General features: G+C 41.7%; 1 protein-coding gene across 1 annotated transcript in view; it reads right to left on the bottom strand.

The window, feature by feature from the left end:
* The window catches only part of ADGB (androglobin), a 790,434-nt gene that overhangs the window by 360,718 nt on the left and 413,216 nt on the right, over nt 1–16,500 (bottom strand). The window contains exon 15 of the mRNA XM_029594040.1: nt 13,489–13,651. Coding sequence (XP_029449900.1) covers nt 13,489–13,651 — 163 coding nt within the window. The remainder of the gene's footprint in view (nt 1–13,488; nt 13,652–16,500) is intronic.

Below are 16,500 nucleotides of genomic sequence, written 5' to 3'. Positions count from 1 at the left end.
TAAAACCTATGCGCGTGGCCTATCTAACCCGCCCCCCAGCCCTACCTAAATCCCCCCCAAACTTTATTTTGTAAAATGGCCGCTGTGCCGGAGGCCTCGGTCCTGCTACGCCCCCAGACCGCCCCACCCCTTTTTTCAAGCCCCGGGACATACGCGTGTCCTAGGGCTTTATGGTTGCTGCCGGGCCTTTTCAAAATAGGCCCGGCGCTTGTAACCCTCCTACGCGCGTAAATCCAGCTGGATTTAAGCGCGTAGGTCTTTTAAAATCTGCCCCTATGCACATATCTTTCGATTTTCAAAAGTATTTGCATAAATTTTGGCTAAACATTTCCATGCATAAACAGCAAGTGTAAATGAGTGGAGGCGTGGGCTTGTCCCGCGCCGCTCAGAATAACGTAGGGAAAAGGCGTGCAGCGGCGAAGTCCACGGGGGGGGGGGGGGGTTGGGGACGTCATGAGGGAAGAGTCGGGAGGGAAGAAGGGCCAATAGCGCGGCGCCAGCAATTCAAATTGCGGCTGCGCTATTGGTAGGGTAAGCAGGCAACAGTCGATGCCTTTGTGCTTGCTTGGCAGACGAAGCGGGTAGCAAGAGGGAGGAGCTGCGTGGGGTGGGGGGTTTGCTTGTGTTTGCGCTGGTTTCCCCATTAGCTTTAATACAAAATAAAATAAAATAATAATAATATATTCAAGAGTGCGAGGAGTTTAGCGCTTTGTGGTGCATTTTTCCGGCCCTTGACTGAGGGCTGGTTTTTTTTCCTGTTAGTCCTCAAAAAAAAAAAAAAAAAAAAAAGAAAATATTAAATAAGCATCATAATTTTAAGTTCCCAGCCCTACTGCACGCCGCGATCCATGCCTCATGCCTGTGAGGAACCGGAAGGGCAGAGAGACGAGTTTTCAGACTGGAGGTGATAGTTGCGGGCAGGGTGTAAAAAATTGACGGCCATGGCAAGGCTCCATGACAGCAGGGAGAAAATCCTGCAGGCAAGTCTGGTGACACCGGCCCTGCTGGTTTCCCCTCTTCCCCCATCCTTCACAGATTTACAGTTTTGAGGACAATGATGTCCTAGAAATTTCATAAAATGTTTCTGGGGACATGCTATACATCTCAACCCACTCTGAGTTCGTTCCTGAGACCGCATCAGGAAAGGGGGAGAGAGGGGTGGCAAGGGAGGAGGCAGCCAGTGTCTGCAGCCTCAGTCAGTCAGGGGTTGCTGCACAAGAAAGGTGCCCACTCGGTGCCGGGCAGCGCAAGGGACGGGCACTCAGGAGAGAGGTAGGAGGGTAAGTTTTCATGTGTTGGACGAGGCCCCTGGTACTGAGTGTGCAGAGCAATTAGGAAAAGGCCTCAGCAAGGTCTCTCAGAAGGGTAAGAATAGGCAGGTAACCACTAAGGAGGCTGCAGTTAGCAGCTGGAGGGTGAGTAAGGTTATCAAGGTAGGTGCTTCTACCCTGCTTCTACCCTGCTTCTACCGTGGGTATTTTAAAAGGTGCGCACACCCACGCCATCGCCAGTTTCACCAGTTCATCCACCAGCTCGCCCAGTTAAGAGCTAGGTCAACCAAACACCCTAGTTTAATAGCCTTAACTTCCCCCAATTAGCCCAGACCCTTAAAACCCCTCAGATACGGCTAGTTTTCTTTTTTTAAAAATTACACCTCCTCCATAGCAGAAGTAACTGTACGCAGTGCTGGACCTGGTCATGCACCCAGGCATGTAATATTTGCACACACATCTCTCGGCTTCGCACCAGAAAGCCCATGCCCAACCCAGACCATGCCATTTTGAATCCAAGCAAGATGTGTGTGCAGCGGGGATACATACATATCTGGGCGGATTTTAAAATACAGTAAGCAAGCACAAGCCCGATTTGTTTGTGCTACCCCATGTGTGAACCAGGCTTTAAAAATTCACCTTTTAATATATTTCTTGACTAGCTTTTGGTAGCTAATACTCCCTTCCTCAGGTCAGAATAGTAGTTAGTCCAATGTAAAAAGATATCTCTTTACAAAGTGTTGCGTTTGGGAGTGGACTCTTGTCCTGAGACAGTTGAGAACTGCCTCCTGGTAGGGACCAGGAAGCAACTTCCCCCAGGGGGCGGAGCACTGGAGGAGACAGAGGCTAGGAAGAGCTTCCCCACTGGAAGCCCGAGGTCCACCTGGGAGGAGCCCATAGGGACCCGGGCCACTTGGACTTAGGTGGGCCTCGCAGGGTTTCCTGGGAGAGTGGAAGTCCGACATGCCCACAGGCAGAAGGGGAGTGCGGTCAGGGTCGAGACTGGAGGTCAGATGTAACAAGGAGGACCAGAAGAGCGTAGGTGATGACAAAGCTAGGAACAGAGCCAGAATCTAGAGACGTGGTCAAGCAGGCAGAGGTCAAAGTCCAGGAGTCAGTCCGAGGAGTAGTCAGCAAAGCAGAGGTCAGGTTCCGGAGGTCAGACGAGGTCACAGGCAGGCCAAGGTCAGAAGGCAGGCAGCAAGCAGGCAGGTCGAGGAACAGACTGGAGTCAGAAGACGGGCAGCAAGCAGGCAGGTCGAGGAGCAGACTGGAGTCAGAAGGCAGGCAGGTCGAGGAATGGACTGGAGTCAGAAGGCAGGCAGCAGGCAGGCAGGTCAAGGAACGGACTGGAGTCAGAAGGCAGGCAGCAGGCAGGCAGGTCAAGGAACAAGCCGAGGTCAGTACCAGTAAGACAGTCCGAAGGTACTACCTGGGTAGATGAACAGACGAGCAGAAGGACGCTGGAGTACTAGGAAGCAGAAACAAGACAGGAACAGAAGGATCCTGGAACGAGACTTGGAACAAGACTGGAGCAAGAAACAAACACAGTGACAATCTAGCACAAACGCCGACCCGATGCCGAGGCAAGGAAGTAAAAGCAATGACTTCCTTATAACAAGGAATCAATCAGGTTGCGCTGCGGAGCTAGGACTCGCCCTTGGCCCTACAAGAGGCCGGGCGGACTGTGCACGCGTACGAAGGGCTTGGCCAACATAGCCGAGGACACTGAGCTCCGGCGTGAGGCCTGGTGCGCAGTGGAAGGCCCGGCGACCGCCGCTGCGGGACGCCGGGGCCTGGAAGCGCTTGCAGCTGCCGCTAGGGAGGCCGGGACCTGCTGTGGAACCATGAAGGTGAGCAGGCCCGTTCACGGTCCGGGCGCAGATGGGATGCGTAACACAAAGGATATTTTTTGTTTTTGTGTGTTAACTTTTATTTCCATGCATTCAAGTGGAGTAATATAGCAGCCATGCTATTCTATCAGAAATATGTCAGTGTCATCCCAATAATGAAACCATTAAATGATTTTTATTATTAAACTAGAAGAATTGTTTTTATTCATTTTTAAAACCCTCCAAACTTCCAGTTATGATGCGAACCTGATCAGTTGTCGGGGGTCAGAACTCCAGAGCATCCCTCCTTAAAACTCATTAATTATCATACTATACTTGCCAGAATATTTCTTGATTATAGTACTGGACATCATACTGACGAGAGGAATGGCTTCCAGTCTTTCTCTGTCATTAAGTGCATTGTTTTGAGAGGTTATGAGCATGAAAGTAACCCATCCTGGTTGTGACAAGAAGCAGCTAGGGGCTAAGATGGCGGGGGCCGAGAGCGCAGAGAAACGTTGGCAAATCTGACGGAAGAAGTGCTGCAGCAAATTTTCAACAGTGTTATGTCTGCCTTAGACAAACGGTTAATTAAAATTCAGGCAGCAGCAGAGGACATAAAATGTGGGTTAGAGGGACAGTCAAAGCGGTTAGATTATGTGGAGCAACAGACTGATGGAAGCAGAGAGGAGCAAAGAAGATTTAAACGCGAAGAATGCTGCCTTAACTGACCAGATAGAAGACAAAGAAAATTGGAATTGGTGCAACAATTCAAAAATTGTTGATTTGCCAGAATTGCTGCGAGAAGAGGAGCTATATAATTTTTTTGAGCATTGGTTGCCTGAGCACTTGGGCCTTATTTTTTGCAGAAGATCAGCTCCAAAGTGAGTGAGTGCTCCACCTGTGCCCACTGTGTGCTAATGAGGGTAAGGAGTGGCCAGTGTTGGCAAGAATACTTAGCTGGTCGCACAAAGTTAAAATCCTCCATGCATATCAGCAGAAAGATCACCTGGAATACAGTGGTAATAAAATTCTCCTTTTCAATGACTTTTCAACTCATGTGGATGCATTTCAGAAGATGTTGGGGCCTTGCAGAAGATCAGCTCCAAAGTGAGTGAGTGCTCCACCTGGGCCTGCTGTGTGCTAATGAGGGTAAGGAGTGGCCAGTGTTGGCAAGAATACTTAACTGGTCGCACAAAGTTAAAATCCTCCGTGCATATCAGTAGAAAGATCACCTGGAATACAGTGGTAATAAAATTCTCCTTTTCAATGACTTTTCAACTCATGTGGATGCATTTCAGAAGATGTTGGGGCCTTGCAGAAGATCAGCTCCAAAGTGAGTGAGTGCTCCACCTGGGCCTGCTGTGTGCTAATGAGGGTAAGGAGTGGCCAGTGTTGGCAAGAATACTTAACTGGTCGCACAAAGTTAAAATCCTCCGTGCATATCAGTAGAAAGATCACCTGGAATACAGTGGTAATAAAATTCTCCTTTTCAATGACTTTTCAACTCATGTGGATGCATTTCAGAAGATGTTGGGGCCTTGCAGAAGATCAGCTCCGAAGTGAGTGAGTGCTCCACCTGGGCCCGCTGTGTGCTAATGAGGGTAAGGAGTGGCCAGTGTTGGCAAGAATACTTAACTGGTCGCACAAAGTTAAAATCCTCCATGCATATCAGCAGAAAGATCACCTGGAATACAGTAGTAATAAAATTCTCCTTTTCAATGACTTTTCAACTCATGTGGATGCATTTTAGAAGATGATGGGGCCTTGCACCAACCTATTTCGGAAGGGGGTCCACTTCTCGTTATTATTACCAGGTAAGTTGCAAATGCAGCATGGAAACAAAGTGCTTTTCTTCACAATGAAAAATGAGGAAACAGCTTCTGTGTCCTCGTTTTTAGCCTTGGAGGAGGAGGGCCAGTGATGGATTTGCTAATATGCTGGTCTTTGCAGAATTGAGACTGATAGTGGCCGTTTTCTACCATTAATTTCCTAAAGGGTTGAAATACAGCACAAGTTTTTTTTTTCTTTTTTGCCACTACTTTCAGAATTGTTCTTAGAACTTGAGACTTTTATGTAACGCAGCTTGACAGGAGAAGACCTTATGGGACTGCAAAGAGTTCTATAGTTTCATGGGTTCAGGAACTGAGAATTAAAGGTTCTGCCAAGTATGGGAAGTTTGTTTTTTACTGCTTTTCATTATTCTCCCTCCCATTTAGCTGGCTTACTCTAAAATGGAGGAATAGGCTTTCTGCTCAGGTTAAGGTTCTTGTCTGATAACAGATGTTCAAGAGTTCCTCTTTGCTCTCATAGTGGTAGATTTTAAAAGGCTGCACGTGAGCGTACATGTGAGCATGCTACCCGGCGCGCACAAATGTACACCCGATTTTATAACTTGTGTGCGCAGGCACGCGCAAGTTATGAAATCAGGGGTCGGCGCGCGCAAGGGGGTGCACAATTTTGCACCTTGCACGCGCTGAGCCGCGCTGCCTTCCCCCGTTCCCTTCCCCCTAGCTTGACCTTCCCACCCCTTCCCCTCACCTTTCCCTCTTCTACCCCTATTCTAACTCCCCCCCCCCCGAAAACTTATATCATACCATTTGCGCCTGCCTCTGGCCCTGCCCCTGGACCACCCCGCCCTGCCCACACCCCGCCCCCAGACCGCTTTTTTTTGCAAGTCCCGGGGCTTACATGTGTCCCGGGGCTTTACGCGTGTCGCCGGTCCTTTTTTAAACAGGCCCGGTGCGCGTAACCCCCCCTACGTGCGTAAGGCTTTTAAAATCCGGCCCATAGTGTGAGAATTAAAATCCTAATTTGGGTTGAATGGTCTGGAAGTTAGCAAAGAGGGGATAAAATAAAATAATAAAAACAGTAACTAAAAAATCCAAGGCCACGCTATTAATCAAGTACTAGCTTTCTGGAGATGCCATGGTTGTAGAAATTGAAGAGTAGACTAGTGGTTAGAGCAGTGGGCTATGAACCAGGAGACAGGAGACTGTCATTCCTTATGACCTTGGGCAAGTCACTTTACCTTCCATTTCCTCAGGTACAAATGTAGGCCTAGATTTATCAAAATGCAGTAAATATCGCATGCGATAGGAAAAGAGCTTGTGTTTTATGGTAATAGCCTATTTATCGCGAAGTGCGCTATCTTAGCATAGGTATTACCGCAGAGTGTGATAAATTTTTTGCATTTTGCGATGTGTCACAATTGTTGCAATTCCTACCTACATCCACTGGGGGGTGGGGGGGGGGGGGAGAGAAAGAGAGAGAGAGATAGAGTAACAATTTATTCTAATACCAACTTTTTAATTCCAGTCTGTACAAATTACGGAAGATATTGAATCAACTATCCAACAAGTATGAAGACACCACCCTCACAGAATAAAATAAGGACTTCCATCAAGCATACCCTTGTGAACATTTCATGCAATAATGTCTCTTTTTACAGTAAGTGCTTGTTTTTGTCCTTACTCTTGATTAATGCACAATCATTAGCAAAAAGAACAGTAATAATTACAGACCTACTCCAAGATATAAAACCAGACGTTATTGCAATGACGGAAACTTGGCTCAAAAAAACCAAAATTATGTGACTTTTTCATTACCAAGACTGCAACATAAAGGAGGCGGTCTAATGCTCATTGCCAAAAAAGAACACTGTTTGAAATTGTTACTAAATAACATAGTTCAACAACATGAAGTTGCATTGTTTGAATCTAACAATTTGCAAATTTGCCAGTTATACTTTCCTCCAAGACTTCTAGAGCATAATATTTCACCAATTATTGAATTTTTTGCTACTAATTTAAATCCAGACAAGACATCAATTATTTTAGGGGATTTCAATTTACATATAGATATTAATCTACATTCTACTGCCTGTTGCACTCTCATAGATTCACTCTCAGCCCTTGGTTATGAATTGATTATATCTGGTCCAACAAATAAAGCAGGCCATACTTTAGATTTAATCTTCATCAATACAAAATAAGCTAATTTTTCTCCCGCTAAACTCACTCCAGCGCCATGGTCTGACCACTTTTTAATTCAGCCAACTATTTCATTTAACATTAAATGATCTCCAATTACTTTCAAACCTGTTTCTTTTACATACTGCTACTCATTTAAGGTTGATGATCTGCAGCAAGAGATTGGACAGTACATTAAGAATATTGACTTATCAAACAATACAAATGCCATTCATTCCTTTAACATCACGACGTCTATTGCTGATAAATTAAATCCAGCAATAACTAAAATTGTGAAATATCCAAAAAAACATAATCCCTGGTACAACAAACAAATTAGATCCGCAAAATGAACCTTAAGAAAAAAGGAGAAAGCTTGGAGAAACAATCCAACTGCATCTACTTTGAGCACTTATAGATCTTATCTGGCAGTTTATAAAAAGCTCATTAATAATACTAAGAATATTTCAGTAACAAGATTCAGAATTTTTGTCATAATCCAAGAACACTACTCTCCATAGTAAAATATTTAACTAAAAATACCACTGAAGAAACATCCGCCTTATCTGAAACCAACTGCAATGATATAGCATACTTCTTTAAAAATAAAATTGTGAATTTAGTCACAAGTACCAATTCCATGCAAAATCAGGCAATTAATATGAATCTAAAAGAGGATAATAAATGGTCCATTTTGATGAAACTACTTACGTTGAGATCGAAACTCTCATAAAAAAAAAGTGAATCCTGCAACACATCCTTTTGACACTATACCTATTTCCACCTTAAAATCAATAGCTCATTTGATCTCAATTCCTATCTCATCATTAATTAATCTTTCTCTTAAAGAAGGCCAGTTTCTTGAGGCACTTAAATGTGCAATAATTAAGACCCATTTTGAAAAAACAAACACTGGATTCAACTGTTCTTAATAACTACAGGCCTATATCCAATCTTTCATTTCTGTCCAATCTATTGGAAAAAGTAGTTCAGAAACAATTAACAGAGCATCTTGAAACTAATAATATTTTATATTCATCACAGTTTGGCTTTAGAAAGCATTTCAGCACTGAAACACTGTTATTAGCGTTAAAGGATACCGTTCTCAGGGGATTTAACAATGGACAAAGCTACCTACTGGTTCTATTAGACTTATCCACTGCATTTGATACCGTAGACCATAAAATCCTTCTCCTCCTATCTCACAAATAGCTCTTATCAGATTAAAATTAATAACACTATTTCAGATAAAATAATTCTCAATACTGGTGTCCCTCTAGGCTCCTCTTTGTCAGCTACCTTATTCAATATATACATGCTTCTACTATGCCATTTACTTGCCAGTCTTGGACTTACTCACTACATATATGCAGATGACATACAAATATTAATTCCAGTTAAAGACTCAAGTGAAACCACATGTAGAACAACAATGTATCTCTCAATCATTAAACAACTTCTTACACATATGAAACTTATCCTGAATGTTGATAAAACGGAAGTTATTTTATTGGACAGAAGACCAACTTCCTCCAACTTGCCAGTCCTGACTCTAGAAGATAAGTCAACCACAAACTTAGAGGGTCATTTTCTATCCCTATCGAATGCAAAAAGGGACTTTTCGCACGTGAAAAGTCACTTTTCGCATGTGATAGCTAGATAGGGGCGGAGTCAGGGTGGAATCGGCACTGGAAGAGGAGGAGTCAGGGCGTTATTGGGGCGGACACGGCGGAAACTTCGCTGGCGGTGAAAAGGTAAGACCCCTTATCGCCGCCAGTAGCGCACCCAATAGCACCACCTTTCACGGTGGTGCTATTGGGTGCGAAAGCCGGCAGCGATAACATCGCTGCTGTCTTTCGCAGGCCAGCCCCCCGCTTATCACCCCCGCCCCCTCTTACCGCGTGATTCACAAACCGGTGTGATCTTAGAAAATCCAGCCCTAAGTGGGTAATACCTGAGATTTAGGAATCATTATTGATGGTGAACTTAACTTCAAAAAAAGCATTTTGAAAAAATTAAACGAAGGGTACAAGAAATTATTAACCCAGAGATACTTGAAACCTCTATTAACTTAATGTGATTTTAGAACAGTATTACAATCTTTAATATTTTCAAGTACAGATTACTATAATTTTCTCCTTCTTGGTCTCCCACTCTCAACAATTCGCCCATTACAGGTTCTATAGAATACAGCTGCTAGATTACTGTCTGGAATTAAGAAATGTGACCATATTACTCCAACACGGATAGCTTTGTACTGGCTCCCTATTAAGTATCGTATAGAATACAAAACCATATACATCTTATACAAAATCATTTATGGAGATCAAATAGATTGGCTGAATGCAGTCATTCGCTTTCATACACCACAAAGAAACTTAAGATCCGCAAATAAAGGTTTATTAACCATCCCCTCTGTGCATTCTGCACATTTAAGTCAAGTAAGAGAAAGAGCCATTTCACTCACAGGTCCTAAACTCTGGAATTTTTTAACAACAGAATTAAGGCTGCAAGCAAATATAAAACATTTAAAAGAGCCCTAAAAACATGGCTATTTAGCAAAGCTTATAAAGACCATGATTGACATTAGATCAAGCATTTTCTTATTTTACTTTTATTTCCACTATTATGGATTTTTTACATAATATAGATTTTGTTCTTACTAAATTTTATCTGGATACTTATTTAATATTTAATCTTTCAATATATTTGTTACGATCTTATAGAATTTTATTTATTCTATATTTTTATCATTGTTAACTTCTTGTATTTTTATTAATTATATAAACCATTGTGATGGCACCCCCAAACGACAGTATATAAAAATCTATACATAAATAAATAAATAAAGTCATTACTGGGTAGTAATACTAAATTATATGAAACCTACTATGCCATCCATATATAATTTTGTTTACAGTAACTGTTTAATTGACATAGCATTGTCTGTGTTGCGCTGGTGGAGGACCATTGGCCTGGGGTGGGGTTGATGCTACTCGTAGGGCAACCCCCACGGGTCCCCACCATTAAGAGGCGGAACAGACCAGGAGACAGAAGCCAACTGGAGTTCGCCAATACCAGCCCTCGTTCTCAGCAGGTTGAGCCCTTGGGTGCCGGGGCCACCTAGTCTTAGGCGGGCCTCCGTCAGACGACTCCCAGTGGATGTTGTAGCAGGTCGCCAGAATCAGCATAGGTATTGGAGGAACTGAGGCAGGTCCGGACAAGGTAGGGATCCAGAGTCCCAGGCAGCAAGACCAGGCCAGGAACAAGAGTGGGTGGCACTCGGGCAGCAGAAGGCTGAAGCCTGACAAGGCCAAGTCCAAGGAGATACCAGAGGCGAGGTCCGGAACAGCTGGAGTCAGGGCAGGCAGCAGAGCGAGAAGAGGTACAGTGAAGCAAGTCAAGGCCAGCAATCAGTCCTGAGCGTAGTCCAACCAAGCAAGGGTCAAAGCCAGTAATCAGTCCTGAGCGTAGTTCCAGCGAAGCGAGGGTCAAAGCCAGTAATCAGTCCTGAGCATAGTCCAACGAAGCAAGGGTCAAAGCCAGTAGTCAGTCCTGAGCGTGGTCCAAACATAGCAAGGATCAAAGCCAGTAGTCAGCCAAGGCAAGGGTTAGGTAGGGACCAGGAACGGAGTCAGGAACAGGAACCAGGAACAAAGTCAGGAAAAGGAACCAGGAATGATGACGAGCAACAAACAACTAGCGTGGAGACATGTTGCCAAGGCAGGAATGAGTGGCGGGCCCTGCTTTAAGTAGCAGGGCCCGATGATGTCATCACCCGGGGCAGCGGGTTAGTTTCCCGCCGCGGCCCCTTTAAAGGCCAGCAAGGCGCATGCACGCCTAGAGAGAGGCAGGACGCTGGATGGTGGCCTCTCCCCGCGGCACACGTGGGGAGACCCGCCCGGAGCTGGAGATGTCTGAGAGGATATACTGGCGGTTTTCTCAGATGGGACATTTTGCATCACAAAGACTTAAAAATAGTCTGGAGCAAGTGCATTTTATTATAATTTAAAAAATAGGAGATAATAAAGGCCAGTGATTGAACTTACTGGTTTGACAATTAGAGGTCTTTGGACCCCTTTGATACCAGTTCTGAGGTCTTTGTCTCTCAATTATAAATACTCTTAAAATCTAAAAATAAAATATTAACAATTAAAAATTAATATTTATATATATTTTGAATAAAGTTAGTTAAAAATTTTAACAGCGATCCTAAATATGGTAACTTATGATCTTTCAGACAGTTAGCTTTTACATGCATTTGAATTGGACTCTAACTGTTCCCTCTGCATATTGATGTCTGCAGAGGAGCCAGGAAGACCCGAGGAGGCAACGGGGGTGCGTGAGCACAGGCGGCTGCCCACCACCACGAGTGAGGAAGGGCCAGGTCCGGGATCCAGGTGCCGGAGGTGAGTAGGCCCGGTCACGGCCCTGTCTGTGTCTTAATATTTTAAAAATTTTTGTAATAAAAAAATAGTAGTTGTATGTGTTACTGATTGGGTCGCACATAGAGGTTTAAATCTTATATAGTACAAACATTGGTGTTTTTTGGTATATTACATGCAAAAATATTATAAAGCAAAATAAATTATAGGGATTTTATTTTGTTATATATAAACCCCATTAAGCTTTTGCCATATGTTTAGCATATAGAAATTTCCAGCAAAAGGATTTTCTAATAAAAGCTGTTTTTTTCTGAGTAATAGAGCAAATTTCCATGTTTTAGAGGATGGACTGGAACTAAGATTATAAAGGGGACTCCATGAGTTACTGGGGAGTCAAATGAAGAGATGGCATATATATATTAGAGATGTGAATCGGAACTGATATCGGATCCGATTCTGGTTCCGATTCACATCTCTAATATATATATATATGTCCCAAAACATTTTTTGTTGAAACTGCAGTCTACAACCAATTTTAAGGACAAGATAACATTTTTATTATTATTGACAGGCTAGTTTTTGGATCTTATGAATAAGTAATTGACTTTTGATTTTTGTTTTCTTCTGTATATGTCTAGTGTATTTTTCAGGTACTTCATTTTCTGTTTGTAATACATGTTATTAACAACATTAACACACACAAGTTTGCATTACTCAGCAAAAAAAAAAAGAAGAAATTATTTTCAAATGTTTTAAATAGAACAGCTATCTTTTAAGGCTGAGGGAAGAACAAAATTAAACAGATTTTTTTTTCATTTATCCTGGGCTGTGAAATAGTCTGAGAAGTATAAGAGAAATGAGGAGGCCAATTTGCAGTTTCCCCACAGAAATTGCTTTTACCCATTTGTCTGTTTATTTTATGTATGTTGCATGGAATTGGATGAGAGTAAAAGACGGATCAAGTAATAAATTAATTGTAAATGAAGTCTTACCATAATCATATAGTTTTGTTATCTGGCTGTTTACATTACTTCAGTGACGTACCCAATGGTAGGAAGGTTAATGCAGAAAGTGGAATCTTGGCATACTAGAGCAAGGACTAAAGACTGGGATTTGTAACTGGAACTAGAACTCAAAACAGTAAGTGGAATCTGACGTTTGAACAAGGATCTGGAGTTTAAGCTTGGAACAGAGACTGGAACAAGGGCTGGATCTGCATTCTAGAATCAGGACTATAGTTTTTTAGCCAGGATTAAAGGACATAATACCCTGGTATTCTGAGGCAATGCTATTCGGACTCTTTCACAGTATGACATCAGAATAGCTGCTTTTATTTTGCTCACTTTATCACTTGTCATGACATTTCTCTCTTGAGATAAATATTTGGAGGAGATTGGCCACTGGATTGGCTAATGTTGGAAAGAGGATACTGGGCTTGATGGACACTTGGTGTGATCCAATATGGCAACTTCTTATGTTCTTATAAGATAGTAAATTTACTTGAAGGGTTTAATGAATTTTGGCATGTTCCTCAGTCAGCAAGTCTCTCACGCATCTATCCAGGAGTAAGCTCTCCACCAAGCCTCTCCATACAAAAATACATACACATAACTATTTTGCTATAATTCATATAAAAGTTCATTTTCCTTCCTTCAGTTTTTGATAGTTATAGATTTCAAATGTCTTAAATTCAAGGAGAGACACACATGCATAATTATTGAGAAGCACTGGGTTTCTTTATCCACTGGTAAAACTACAACACAAATTACTTGATATATTATCCTGTACAAAATAAATTAGATAACGGTGCTTGATATGAATAACATATAGTAACATAAATCATGCACTTGGTAATAAACCTTAATTTGTTAAATATTTTCAGTGGGCACGGTCACAGTTAATAAAAACCTTTTTAGCATACAGTAGATAATTCCTATGCTGTTTGGATTCAAAATGGATAACATATAATAAAAGTCTTTTGGCAAAGATAAGTATTTGAAAAAGAAGGAACTAAGCTGCTCTTTCTTACTGAAAACATGTGCAGAAGTCTTCAAAGTCAATCCAGGTTTCCTTGATGTCAGCTTTAGCTTCTGGAAGAAGGCTGTCCTCAGATTTATCAACCAACTGCATTGACAGACTGGATGTGCCAAATGCATCCCTGTCCATAACTGTTTGTCCATCATAGTCACTTACTGAAATAAAAAAGAATAAATAAAATGTTATGGATTAAGAATTTCTACATCATATTATATCAATAGTTTATCTACTAAGCTCCTGAAGAAGTACCATAACTCAAAATATCTATTTAAATAATAGTGGCATCTTCATAAAATTTAATACAAATGTTACCCATTTTTCAAGTTTACAGCTGAAATCTGCAAGCACAGTACACAAACAATATTTTGCAGGGTTGTATATTTATCATGGGATAACATCACACCATAAGATGCAATGTGAAATATGACAAGTAGTAAAGTAACTAAAGCAATTATAGGGTGGGTGATTTTTTAAACCTTTTATGCAGGTAACCATCTGTTTACACACATTTAAATTTTAACTGAAAATTGCACCCTTCCCCTTCTCTCCCAGTACGGGTAAAAGTATGTGTACTGTGGACTGCACGCATACTTATACCCAAGGGAAAAAGGTAGGAAAGGCAGTACATGCAAGGGGATTTAATTTTAAAATCCTCATGCTTACTTTTCAGATTTGTACTTTGCACCTGCTTTAAAGCAGGTACAAGTTACGTGGGTACAAAGAATCTTCTTTCCTCCACTGACCTGAATTTTCAAAGATTACTTAATGGGGAGGTCTGAAAGTACAATGTGCCTATGGGTAGTAGTAATAGTAATACCCTGTTCCTTCGCTTGCCTGCATCAACCATTAGACCACTTCAGGTGTTGCAGAATGCGGCCGCTAGAGTGCTGATGGGAAAAAAGAAGTTTGATCATATTACGCCAGTGTTGATCTCTCTCCATTGGTTACCCATCAGCTACAGAATAAAATATAAGGCCGTCTGCATCGTACATAATCTAGTATATGGAGAACAAACTGAATGGTTGAACTTATCCTTAAAACTACACGTACCGCAAAAAAATCTAAGATCGGCAAACAAGGCTTTGCTATCTATACCAACAATTCACTCAGCAAGATTGAGCCAAGTGAGAGAGCGCGCATTATCTATTGCAGGATCCAAACCGTGGAACGAGTTACCAACAGATTTGAGACTAACAATTGACAAAAAAAAATGTAAGACTGACTTAAAAACCTGGCTTTTTAAATGTGCATATTTCGAAAATAATCAAACATCGTAAGGCTAGCTACAGGTATTAAGACAAACGCTACAAAAACTCCAATTTTAAAGGCGGAACTAACTTTTATGTTTTATGAGTGTAATATTTAATGTATGTTTTATTACTTTGTCTTAATTTGTCTTAATTTTACCCTTGAAAACCACACTGAGGAATAGCATTCTATAATTTTTAACTTGTACAGCTATAATATTTCTATGTGCTTTTAATTAATTTTAGCTATCATCTTTTATTGAATTGTTTTACTGTTATTTCTAATTTGTATTTTGTAAACCGCTGTGAAGGCTAACGCCATTACGGCGGTATAAAAAAATCTAATAAACTATAAACTAGTATCAAAATTGCCCCCAAAAGGTTCTTGAAAATAGGATTTTTATTTTAACATTTTAATTAAAAATGTTTCAAAGATAACATTTCACTATAAAGAGAGTACACAGAATAAGAAAATACCACCTACAATTTTTCTTATTTTATTTCTATAGAACCAAATGGACTAACTCAATAATCAGGTAAAAATACAGAGGTCAATGTTGAGCAGTGGTGAGCAGCAAGATACCCTGGTAAATTTACTCAGATAACTTTAGCTGAGATATTCAGTGGCACGTGTTTCCCACCGAACATACCCAGTTAAGTTTAAAGTTATCTGAGAAAGTTTACCCAGATTTAAAATCTACTCTTCATGATGATAAGACTTGCCCAGCTAAACTTAGGGAGCACTAAATATCGACACTATCTGGCATTTCTGTATGTGTGCACAAAAATGGTTGCGCAGAGATTTATCTTAGTGTTTTATAAACAGTCCTCTCCTTTGCATCTTCAACTCAATCAAAATCATGGCTGGGATCTAGCAGTGATAAAAGGTGAATTTTAAAAGCCCAACATGTGTATTAATTAGGGGATGCACAAATGTCAGGCTCAAGTGCGCTCAGGGATTTTAAAAGCCTCCTGGATACTTGTGTAAATGCTGCAGCAGGTACATAGGAAAATGAGTTTCTTACCTGATAATTTTCGTTCCTGTAGTACCAAGGATCAGTCCTGCTGGGTTATGCCTCCCCTCCAGCAGATGGAGTCAGAGAAAAGCTGAAAAGCACCCCCTAGATATACTGGTGTGCCACCTGCGATCCCTCAGTATATGCGATATCAAAGCAGAAGGAACTAAACACTTCCGTCAACAAACCCTTTATGCTTTTTTTTTTTTTTAAACCACTGACCAGATCAAGCGGTAACTTCCTTGAACAACAGAAAACACAGTAGAATAGAATGCAACTCAAACAACTTACCGGTGAAATTGTGTAAATGCTTGTAAGTAAAACCTGTAAGAGCAGAACACTGCCACCAAAAAACACGAGCGGACTCTCAGCAAACAGAATTGGGCGGGCGTCTAGACTGATCCTTGGTACTACAGGAATGAAAATTATCAGGTAAGAAATTAATTTTCCTTTCCCTGTACGTACCAGGATCAGTCCAGACTGCTGGGATGTACCCGAGCCGCCTTAAATGGGGTTGGACCCCGAGAGTCCCGCTCGAATCACACTGCTCCCAAAAGACTCAGACGATGGACCACGAACATCCAACCAATAATGCCTCGCAAATGTATGCAAGGATTTCCAAGTGGCCGCCCTGCAAATCTCCTGTGAAGACACAAACTGGCTTTCAGCCCATGAAGTCGCCTGAGAACATAGAGAGTGAGCCTTCAGGCCATCAGGAACAGCCTTACCACATCCAATGTA

This window comes from Rhinatrema bivittatum, chromosome 3 (assembly GCF_901001135.1).
Source record: "Rhinatrema bivittatum chromosome 3, aRhiBiv1.1, whole genome shotgun sequence".
In the NCBI taxonomy this organism is placed as follows: domain Eukaryota; kingdom Metazoa; phylum Chordata; class Amphibia; order Gymnophiona; family Rhinatrematidae; genus Rhinatrema; species Rhinatrema bivittatum.
Note: the sequence above shows the minus strand (reverse complement) of the source record. Positions and strands in the feature narration are given on the sequence as shown.